At 36.7% G+C, this 12,402-nt stretch overlaps 1 protein-coding gene across 3 annotated transcripts in view; it reads left to right on the top strand.

Annotated features, from left to right (window-relative positions):
• LOC149162355 (alpha-soluble NSF attachment protein 2-like) overlaps positions 1-12,402 on the top strand; it is a 196,457-nt gene that overhangs the window by 46,934 nt on the left and 137,121 nt on the right. For all 3 annotated transcript variants that reach the window (XR_016261925.1, XM_089437231.1, XM_089437230.1), the window contains 2 exons: positions 4,046-4,095; positions 4,197-4,269. Coding sequence is in view for 2 of the 3 variants with exons in the window: in XM_089437231.1 (XP_089293357.1) it covers positions 4,046-4,095; positions 4,197-4,269 (123 nt within the window). In the remaining variant the exon portion in view is untranslated. The remainder of the gene's footprint in view (positions 1-4,045; positions 4,096-4,196; positions 4,270-12,402) is intronic.

Genomic DNA, 12,402 nt, shown 5'->3' with positions numbered 1-12,402 from the left:
TGACCTAAATCCTGGTGCCTCTATTGTGTATGTGTTTCTTCTGTTGTTCCTTGCTATTCCACTATATTGTTGATGTTATTGTTCTCTTTACATAATTGCTAATGATGTTATGATGTTATGGGGTGAATGTAATATGTAAATGATGAAAAAGGTTTGAAAATGCAATTATCTACAACAAAGAACAATCTAGCCCTAAAAATTAACACCCCTTGGGGGAACTCATTGAAATACATGGGAAAATGCTTCCCCAATGTGGGGGGCATATTTTACCAAAAGGAAGATGTTTGGGTGCCTCCATCCCCCAGAAGGAGAATGTTTGCCTAGATTTTTTGTCCAAAAACCCATAAAAAGAGAACAAAGATGGGGGATAGAAATTAGTCACTGGAGGATTTCTCTCCAACCTCAGGGTCTCAGATTGGATATAGAGAAATTCCAACTTGGATATAGAGAGAGAAAATAGAGGATTTATGCATTGTAGTAACCCACATGCCACAGGTTTTACTTCTTTGTACTTGCATCCTCTTCCATTTAGATAAAGAGAGAGCAGAGCAGCCTCACCTTCCAATTGGGTTTTCTCCTGAAAGGGTTTCCTGCGGTATATCTTGTGTTCTTATGGTTGTGAGCTAAGTTGCAGGAAACGTTGGAGAGGGGTTTGTTTCTGATCGGAAACGAAATGGAAATGAGGAAACTCATACCTTACGGCTTGGAAACTCGTTTCCGGCCGTACTGGCCCGTTTCTCGAGGAGGAAACGTGGCCAGTAGGGCCGGAAACGCGTTTCCAGGCCGCATGGTGGAGTTTTCTCTTCTAACTTGACTTTTTCTTGTATTTTTTTAATATTTTTGCTTCTAATTTTTTATTAGGTGACTAAAATATCTTCTGGATGCTTCTAGATGCCTCTCAATTTATAAAAAGGAGGATTTTTTGAGTGGGGCAGCCTAATGTTCAAGCCTATGGCCCTAGTGTTGATATGCAGTTCATGGTAATGTTAAATTCTTAAAGTAAAAGTGACATTCTCCTTTATTTTTCATTTTCATCCTTTTACTTAAATTTTTAACATTACCATGAAATGACTCAGGATGTTTGAGAGTGGTTTAACCCTCATTGGATTTCACATGGAAAAAGTAGAATTTTAGATCTCACTCAAAATCCAGCAGACTTATCTGTTTTTCAGGATTTCAGGATTGGGGGGATTGCAATGTTTCCATTGGATTTTGTCATGTACTAGGGTATGGAACTTGTATTTAATCAAGAGAACCAAGCCCTCTATGCAGGGGAGACTCCCAATAATCAAGAGCACATAGGGTACTAGGGTATGGAACTTGTATTTAATCAAGAGCACTAAGGTCGTTCGACTATGTAGGAGGAGACTCCCAATCAAGCACGAGACAAGAAATTAGAAATTTCTCATGGCTGAATTTGGATATTGCTATTTTCATTATGTGATCATTCATGAGTAAATGTGATGTAAATTTAGAGACTTATAGTTTATGCATTGACAATTGACAATTTAATCATAATGTAATAAATTAGAATGTATCATATATGCTTTATGATTGCACATATTTCTTAAATGTCCTAATATATATATATATATATATATCGCGTTTCCCCGTTTCCAAAATTTGGGGGGGTCACGTTTCGTACCCGTGCCCGTTTCGGAAACTCGTACCCGTTTCCCCGTTTCGTGCAACTTAGGTTGTGAGTGATCGTATTTTTGTCTATTCTCTTTATTCCGCAGTTTTCCATATTACATGCATAAAACAATAGCTTAATACATCCAGAAGTCTAAGGAAAAGTAACCCTCATAATATAGATTTCAAATTTTAAAGTATAATTTTATTATATCTATGTGACGAATTGTCCAATGGAATATCCACGATAGTTTATGGATCATATTGGTATTAGAGCAAGTTTCTTTGGGTATATTGTGCTTTTGGATTCCAAAGGCCAACTGGCGAAACAAAGAAACTCCAACTTTGTGAAGCGAAATGCTTCAATTGTGACGACAATAAGGTTGACGAAAAATTAATGGCCAAAGGCAGGATCATTCTGGTTCTCTTCAGCGGTTGAGCGTCCAGAGGATTGAACAACTCCGATACCAATGTAATGAACAAAGTTCGTTCTTCTCATTAAATACATAGAAGCCTTCGAATATAAAGATCTCCATTGAGATACAAAAATATATATTAAAATGTATGAATATGAATGATGACACAATTGAGAGTGAGGGGCTTGCTTATATACCAAGCAGGTGTCCCTTTATGAACGGTCATGTCTCCTTAGACATGCCTCTTTGTTTAAATAATTATTACTTAGTTACATATTATTATGTTTATTATTTATTATCTATATTGACTACTTTTACATAATTATATTCATAACACTACTCTACTCATTTATGGAACAAAATGCACTCAAGTAGCGTGGAACCCCTTTTCCTTTAGTTATAATGTAGCCTGACAACCTACTTGTGGTTAGGTTTGATTAACTAGAGTTACAATAGTCTTTTCTAGAGTAATCTTCATCATGATCATGTAGCTAGCATCTGTTCCATGAATAACTAGGGTTGACGTGGCAACCTCTTGAATTATGGTGGTAAATTTTGATAGGTCAATTTCAGAGAGGGATAACTTTCTCATACCAGCTCCAATTGAGGCGATTCTTGTGCCGTTGGAAAGGTATTGGTGTGTAAATTATGGAATCTAGGTCCATAGTAAGGTTGGGACCAAAAAAGTGTTCATTGAAGGCCTGAAAATGGCGCCTGAATGTTTTGACCCGAAATTTTCCAAATTGGGACTGCTAGTAAGAATCGTTCTATGCACTAATTCCTCCACTTTTTCCAATTTGAAAGCATCAAGATGGATGCCAAATAAGATAATGATCCTATCCGGATCAGAACCGGTCTTGGATATGAGAAGGAAGCGACCTTTCACATTTTGGGCTACTCCAAAGTCCAAATCTCCAGCTTTAGAGTGTCGGGTTTCTTTAGGAAAACTCATTTTTCAGCTGTTCTACTTCTACATGAGATTATCAGATGCGAATTATGATTGAGTTGGCCACATGAAAGATTAGTGTTTTGATCTTCACCCTTGTAAGCATTGTGGAAAACATACCCATAATTCACAGAGATGTTGTAGAGACAAGACTAGTGCAAGAGCAATGATACACCTTCGATGGATCGCTTCTTAGGAATGGTCATTAACAACCAAGAAGATATATTGGTCATATCGCAGAGTTCATTCTTGAGTATTGACACATCTTGTCGTGGAGAGATTTTCATCTTCTCACCTTGTATTTGATAGCGGGGGAATTGATAGTTGGCTAGTAGTTTCTAAGTCATATCAAATGAGCCTCAGCTGTAGCCAAAACTAGAGCGTGTGGCTTATTCACTTGAGAGGAAGGTGAAAAGCCTCAAGTGAATGAACACCAACAGTCATGAGAAGTCCAAGAGGCCTCTTGGAATATGAAACCAAGGGTCAGAAAAATGTGCATTTATATGTATATTTTGTTAATAATATGCATCTCATGTTTATGCATATCAGTGTTCTATTTTTGTGAGTTCCAACAATTTTGAAGAGAAGTGAAGTGTGGCAATGGCAAGAATGATCCATCAATAAGGAAGCTGGCCATTTCACAACTTTCCTGAGAATTTTATCTTAGTGACTATCATTGACCTTCTTTGCCAGCATGTGATTCCAAGAGTACTCCATAAGGGTCCCTAGATTTCACATCTACAAGCTGGGATTGCTTATAATTCCCGAGTTGTAGAAATATTTATTGATCAATGATTCCTATTGATAATTAATTTTTTTAGTATATAAAGTAAAGGAATGTGCATATAGTAGTAGCACCCTTAGTTAAGTCTATAGCAGGGAATTTGGAGATAAAACTCAAATCAATCATGTATTAATTTCACTTGTTTTATATACTAATGGATATTTCAGTTTTTTTAAAATCATAATAAGGTAAGGGAAGATGATATAAATGTTCATAGATAAATGCCTTAGAGGAATCTTGATGCAGACAATTATTTGCATGTTACAGGGGACAAAGCTGGATCAACATACATCAAGCTAGCAAATTGTCATTTAAAGGTTTGGTTAGCAAAATGTCTATCTTATTGACTTGAAATTTTGAAAGTTTTATTTCTAAACTTTGGTGTCAAACATGGTTTTAATGTTTCTATTTCTTCCAGCTGGAAAGTAAGCATGAGGGAGCATCAGCGTATGTGGATGCAGCTAACTGCTACAAAAAGACTAACAGCCAAGGTTCTGTTCAAGCATTGGATGCTTCAAGTGTTCTTATTTTAGTGTATATATTATTCATTTGCATATAAAACTAACAATGTATGTCCTTATGTGGCCTTTCAATATGAAAGTCTGGAAGATGATTAGTTTCAGTATCCTGCTAGCACATTGTATATTTAATATGGTGGGGAATTGGGATGCAGAATATGTAACTGGATAAGACACCTTTGTTTGCATCTCCTGATGTATTTAACACTAACTTTTATTATAACTGTTGTAAGTTGTTGCTATCCATATTGATTTTTCTTTTTGTACATATGATAATCACGTTGAAAAAATTAAGTAGTCCTTTAGTATTCATTAGAATTTCTTCTTTTTAACTTGAATTTTTCGTATTAATCTATAAGATATTTGCATTCGGATTCCCAGCCACAGGTGACACTGTCAAATCCAAAAATGCTGAAATTTCTGCTCCTTAGTCTAGAGACCCACAAAGCTGTTTCTTACTGCTGTGCATGCTTTAAAAAAATAAACAGGGAATCTAAATGGACAAAAGATAGGGCCAACTTCCAAGGACAATCAACCATTGGCCTAGAGCATATTCTAAGGAACCACAAAGCAAATTCCAGGATGGAAGAGCATGATTACACAACAAAAAATAATCATTCGTAGACTGAGCGAGAAGGATGAATTGGAACTCTAGCTGGTTACACTGAAATCTCCTCCCTTATCAATAATCCTTGATATCACCTTTGATTGACCTCTTCCCCAACTTCACTTCACAATGCCTTTGATTGATCTTTGATATCACCTTTGATTAACCTATCTTACCGAAGACGTGTTGAGTTGGCAATTGATCCTTCCTCAAGGTCATTGTTTCTTGTCCACTGCTTGGCTTCTGATTCTCATATTGCCCTTTAGTATACGGTAGCAATTTGTATTGTGACAAGAGGGTCTGTTTTGAGGAGTAATCAATTACAACAACAAATCTCATTTGTTGGCCCATCCTGACAACTCCATGATCCATGGTTCACCTAATTGGCTCAATGAAACATCATGTCTCTAAACGCTAGCTTCACTGTGTGAGAAAATGTGAGACTAGGCTAAGGGACGTGGTGGGTCACAATAGGTAGGGTTGAGAAATTGATCTAGTCCACTGATATGAAGGTGCACAAAAAGGGAGACACAAACCCTGTCCCTGGAAGAGCTTTTTGATCAAGGGATGGATTATGGTGAAGTAGTAGATTGGCTGAAAACCATGTATGCAGATATGGAGGAATACGATAGTGTTTTTGATCTGCTTGTTTCATGATTAGGTTCCTACTTTTATTGAAAGAAGCAACCTTTATAGAAGTGGGTTATTATCATATATTTCTCGAGAAGAATGCCTTTGGATCTAGATTTTGAAAATTGTGCAAACACCAATGGAATAACAAGAATGATAAATTCTTGAAATCTTTTTCTTGCCTTGGATATCACTACTTATCACTGGTATTTCCACATTGCAGATTTCCCATAGAGTACTCAAGGTTCTTGGAATATCGCTGGATCCATCACTTATGTCTAATCTTGGTGTTGCAATTTTGATTTGGCAAAACTTGATCATGTCAGGTTTTCACGATCAATTGAGTTTACTAACTTGTTGCATTAGTATAAGGCCTATGTGAGGCTAATAGTGGAGTAGTTTGGGATGGATCTTATTTGTAATGAAGGATCTTCCATTTATCATGCATGCTTGTGGGTTTGGCGGATGTTAATTTGATAGAGCCGTCACCAAAATCTATTAATCTTATGGACAATGGTAGAACATATATACAATGCTCAAGATATCTAAAGCTTCCAAATGCTTGCTTTGTGTGCCAGGTGTCGAATCATCATGTCAAGGATTGCCCACGTAGAAGGGAGCTCAAAAATCTCGAGTGATACCTATGGAGCCTAAAAGAGAGTTACATTCTTCCCCCCAAGGAAAGCAATGAGGATGCCTTTGAGGCATTGGAGAGAAGGCAATGTTATAAAATGAAGATTAACATCTATGCTTTAAATGTGAGGGGCATGACCGTAAGGCCTTAATCAAGAATTTTGTGTTATTCTCAAGAGGAAAAGGCTTTTGGCTTTTATCCTCGATTGAGAATATTGTCTTGTTGGCATGATTCCTTTTGGGCCACTAATCATGAACTATCCTCAGGGTAGCACCCTAGTAGAACTGAATGCTAGTTTCTTTTGGTATGGACCTTGATAACAGGTGTGTGTGGATTGCTTGCTTTCTTGTTGGTAGAGTGATTGCCTTTTTGTTCCATCTCTTGTAGTAGACTATAGTTGGTTTTGGTAGGGATTCTGGAATCACGCACACCCCTCATAAAAAGTGATACTTTCTATGACTAGCACTCCCACTACATGCTTTGCTCCTTGGATGCTGCCTTGACACTCTTAGATAAATGACATGACCTTATCATTAAGTTAAAAATGTTGATTATTTATGGGGTTCTAGCCGACAATTGCAAGGCTTGGCAACATGGGTGCTTTCATAAGTTCTGAACACTTCTTTTGAAATGAACTGTTGGAGCACCTGCAATCCAGTTCAGAGTCTACTTCTTATTATTTGCCTTACAAATTTGTAATTTTTATATTTGGGAAACTGTGAGATGGTCAATGTTATCTGTTTAGTGTGTTTCAAATGATTGGTTCTTTAATGATTGATCTACTATGGACGGCATTTTTATCTAAATATAAATGTAACATTTATCAACAAGTAGCACAAATATGTGTGCTTTCATATTTTCACAACTAATCTGGTAATCTGCATATATTCTATGAATATACATGTTTAAAAATACATAAAATGTTTATTATATATATATATATAGATATAGATATAGATATAATTTTTCCATGAATGCTTTCCTCTCGGGATTTCTTGGGAAGTGGTGCTTTAGGCACTCTTGCTTCTGTTGAGAATTAAAGGCTGGACAGGAACTCTCGCACATGTTTAGTGTGAACATACGAGAAGTAGACCAAGATATTTTCGAAAAGTAATTCAAAGCATGTCTTATATTTAGCAGTTGAGTCTACTGCATGACTTAGAGTAGGAGAACATAAAGACAAGGCAAGGTAGAGTCTTTTAACACACAGACACTTGAGCAGTTAAGCAAATTAGAGAGAGAGTGCAGGCAGCCAGGGAAGAGGCATTTCGGGGCAGCATGTAGTTCAAGACAGCAGTCCATGCAATTCTTACAGTCATATGGACAGATCCGTTGAGATTGGCACAGTCATACAAAGTTACAAACAGGTCCGTAAAGACTGTCCCACAGGTTGTATATCAGTTTTCTGCTGTTTCTGGTTTTTCAGCAGGCTGTACAAGCTCAGCTTAGGGTCTTTTTGGTTTCTGTGCTGCGCTATTTTTTGTACAGTGTGTGGATTTTTCCTTGTAAGTTGTAGCTATGAAAAGCTGGTTTGAAGAATTAATTACCTTTGTGTGTGAAAAAATATTTTTTATGCTTCCACTGTCCCATTTTTAGGCTCTAGCTATTGTGTGATTAATGTTATGTTCTGAAGTTTAATTTCATTATTAATTAAATTTAGCAATTTACTTGTTTAATTGAGATCATAAGGACATTAGTCACCTAGGGCTTGAAATTTTTATAGCTCCTGCTCCCACCCCCGCTTTGTGCTCCAGTAAGATTGGCTTGTGGTTTGGATTACCAATTCTCTATTAGATGTTGAGTAAATCCTCTTAGGTGACTTTAACATAGTGGATTGAGAGGGAGATATAGAAGGTAAGCTAGTCTTTGTTCTTCCTAAAGAAGAGAGATAGATGCATGGTCTAGGTGCTAAAGTTAATGTTGGAACACACACGAAAATGCAAGAGAATTAGATAAGTGTGTGATACATTTATTGTTTATATGATAAACATAAATACATTGTTTAATGACCCTTGGTTTCATTTTTAAAGAGGTATTTTGCACTCCTTATGACTCTTCATGTTCACTTGTAGCTTTTCTCCTTCCTCTCAAGTGAATAATACAAATTTACGTAATCCCGAAGGATTACATTTCCAACATTCCTCCCCTTAATCTAAAGGAGTACATGTAAATCCAAGAAGTGAGCTGAAATATGGAGGTTGATAGCAGCCAATGGCTGGATGTGCTCTTTGAATATGGTGATTTAAGGAAGACCACAAGCTAAATGGGTAATAGAAGCCAAAGTCTTCTACTAATAGTGGTTTAAGGCTAACCACCAGCTGTGGAACTCGGTTTGAAGTACTTCCTGGAAAAAATCTTGAATATGGCTAGAAGCTGATGTCTTTTGCTAAATGGAAGTGCTCTTTGATGATGGTTTAAAGATAACCACAAACTGTTGAAATGGTGGTTTTAAGATGCCCACAAATTGTTGTTTAGAAGTAGTAAGTCTTCTACTAAGTAGTGGTTTAAGGAGGGCCTCAAACTGTTGTAATGGTGGTCATGGAGCATGAGTTTGTCTCTGGCTCTAGGCTCTGGTTTTGGCTATGTCTCAGGCTCGCTTGATATGACTTTGAAACTAGTAACTTACTATCAATCCCCCCTTGTCAGATACAAGGTGAAAAGACAAAAGTTTCTCCATTGCAAGATGTGTCAATACTCGAGAATGAATTCTACGTTATGATCGATATATGTTCTTGGCTATTGAAGATAATTTCCAAAAAGCGATCCATCCAAGGTGAATCTTTGATCTTGCAGGGTTATTGTGATTGAAACATCTTTCTAAATGATGAGTATGTTTTCCAAAATGCTCACAAAGGTGAAGATCAAAACAATACTCTTTCATGTGGTTGACTCAATGACAATGTTGGAATTTGTGAATATGATGTGGAAATGAAGTAGGTGAAGTGATGGAAACTTGACTAAACTAGGGGGGGGTGAATCAATTTAATACATTCATAGACATAACCATGACTCTATTATTGTTGTAACGCAAAGGCAAGCTCCTATGCCCTTATTACATCTGATTTTCTGTAGGCTTCAACCTATAGGAGGCTGCTACCTCGATTCTTCTGCAAGCTTTAACTTGCAACGAAGCTCCAACTCCCAACAATTTTTTGTAAGTTACAACCCACAGGAGGCTCCTACCTCAGTAGGCTTCAACCTGTTCTTTATCACGCTGCAATTTGAAAAGAGACTTCAATCCCCTAATACATATTTGGTTTACCTGGTCTTAAGTTCAATATACCTCCATTTCTATTTCTGCCTCTTCTCCTCGTCAATTCTACTTCATATTTGCTTCATATGTGCCAGGTAACTAATGAACAATAACTCAATCAACTTACACACAATCTCTCATTCTCTAACCATTCAACCTTCCAACCTCGTACACTTTTATAAGCAAACTTTGATGGCTGTTAGTATTCCACACACGAATCGGAAATGACAAGTCTTGTCTCTTTACATTCCAAAGGCGTCTCTTCAATTCCAAAATTGTTTCAAATCTTTGGATATTAAAAATACATATAATGAATTCCAACATATTTAAATAACACGCATTAATATTCTTCATGCCAATAAAGTGAATTCAAATTTCAAATAATAACATGCATTCTCCTGCATTACAACACCTTTGTTTTGATTACAACACCTCAACCAAAATCATCAAGCATCTCCAAGGACTTGCCTTTGTAACCAAATTCACTATGCCTCTATCACTGAAATCACTGTCATCACTTCTGTCTTGGAAGATGACATTTTTATTATGCAGGATAACGTACTGTCAACATCAATCTACCTCAACAACATATTGTCATTGCTTTTGCCTTTGCCTTCGATTTTGTCTTTGCCTTGCTTCAGAACAATCTCTGCAACATATTGCATCTACAAAACCATAATGCATCAAGCCATACTAAGCATCAACATCATACATCAATCAACACCTACAATGCACAATCAACCTTGCAACACAATGTATACTATACATAACCAACAACATAGCAATATATTCAATCTCTGCAACTAACAATGATAAAGCAGACACGTTGCTTCATGCATCAACTAACATCACAACACCACAAGCATAACAAGCCTTTAACAACATATGATGACAACATAAGTAACCTTTAACAAGGAGCTCCTTCATGCCTTTGCCTTCACAACAACATCTCCATAATAAATCAACTAACAACATAGTGCATCAACACAAGTATACCTCAATGCATCAACATCTCCATAATAAATCAGCTAACAACGCAATGCATCAACACAAGTATACCTCAATGCATCAACACCTCCATAAGCTATTCTTTGTCAAGTAACATGCTTAGCTGCACTTCCTTTGTTCCTTTGCCATCAATGACAACAATGCCAATGATCTCCCCCTTTGGCATTGATGGCAATATAATGGTCCTCCCCCTTTTGTCTTGAGAATTATTTCTTCTCATCTCTGCTTACCTACCCTTTTGACATCAATGGAAGGGGGTTTTGATAAAAAAATATAGGGAGATCCAGTGATTTCATCCATTACCCTGGTTCCTACATGCCCTAAATGAGTCTCCTTTATCATTTAGGAACCCATGATTGTCCCAACCCTTGGTGGCCAATGAACCAGCCTACCTTAAAGGGGGTATCCACTGCCATATCTCACACATCATGCTCTTACCCCTTGAGCCTCGAGCATTAAGTTAAAGAAAAATCATAAAAAGGAAAAAGGCATATAAAGAAGGGTGGAAAAATAATGGTTGGGGCACCTTATGTACCACGATTGCTCTCAACTGTACATTATATACCCAAGTGTGGGCTTCCCTTTTACTAGCTACCCTTGTACCCCGGCATGTGGCCCAAGGTTGCCCCTTTTCATTTCCTACTCCATTCATCTCTTTATCACATGCCACCACCTTTAAAGAATGTACCTTGGGCATATTACCCCCTTTAGAAGTAGAAACCACCTAATGGGATACTTGGTTAACCCCATTTGGAGCTTGGAGATATTAGCACATGATAAAGCCCATTATCGAAGGGCATGCCATTATGAAGTCCCTACTTTTTGTCCATGGTTTTTAAGCTCCTTTGCTCGATTTTCTTGATGACCTATTGTACTGGAAGGCTAGGAGACATGTTGCACTCAAATTGTCAAAGTTTTGGGGAAGCGGAAGTACCAACTTTTTCAACAAGGATCGGATCACATATCAACAGTCCATGTGTCATGGTCATCCCATTTTGCAAGTTATATATTGTAAATGATTTTAGTAAACCTTGAGTCTATGTAACAACCTAGGTAAGCCTATAATTTGATGACAAATTTCATCCTAGGAGGTTTTTTAACCTCATTGATTACCTATGTTTTTTGACACAACTAATCAAAAGAGTTTTTTTTCCTCCAGCTTAAACCCCAAAGCTAGGGTGAAATTTATTGTCGAATTATTAGGTGAGTCCTAATGTTTTAGTTGAGTTTGATATAAAAGTGGCTTGGGAATAATTTAAGCTAATTGACTAAATTATTTTATTACAAATCACTTGGTTTACTAGATCATATTATGTCGCAGATGGGTTATGTGTCTTGAGAGTCTAAGACGAATGTGTATTCCCTCTTTGAGTCTTGTAAATGAAAAATCATATGTATTAGAGGGTTGGAAAAATAATTAATCCCCTCATGTGTAAATTAATTAATTTTTCTGGCAAAATAAAATTAAATCTTAAATCAGAAAATTAATTTATTAGAGTCAAGTTAAATTGTCTTAGGAAAATAAATTCTCCAAATGTAAAAATTCTTGGGTCTTAAAAGTGTCAATTTTTAAAGGTCCTCCACCAAGGGAATGTGAAAATTCTTAGATCTAACAATCTTTGGAATCCTATTGCAACCAACTGAATCAACTTCACCTAGATTGTAAATTACATTACAAGCTTATTTCAGATTTCTTCATGAAACATTGAAGTAAATTACTAAAGCAACCTACACTAATTAAATATGATTCTGAAACATAGAAACTGAGCAAGGAAAATAGAAACACATAAGACACAATTATCTTTAGACAAAAGTCCCTAGAAAAACCCAATTCGGGAAAACTAGTTTAGAAGCTTTGAGGGTTTATTATTATTAAGCAGTAGCAAATTCTGAATACATCTCTGAATACCTCACAAGGTTATTCAGTTACAGAGATAAATATTGGAAGAAGCTTTGTGAGATTACCTCACATAA

This window comes from Pinus tabuliformis, chromosome 5_2 (assembly GCF_031772625.1).
Source record: "Pinus tabuliformis cultivar Carrire ecotype Pingquan chromosome 5_2, CPIR1, whole genome shotgun sequence".
Lineage (NCBI taxonomy): Eukaryota > Viridiplantae > Streptophyta > Pinopsida > Pinales > Pinaceae > Pinus > Pinus tabuliformis.
Note: the sequence above shows the minus strand (reverse complement) of the source record. Positions and strands in the feature narration are given on the sequence as shown.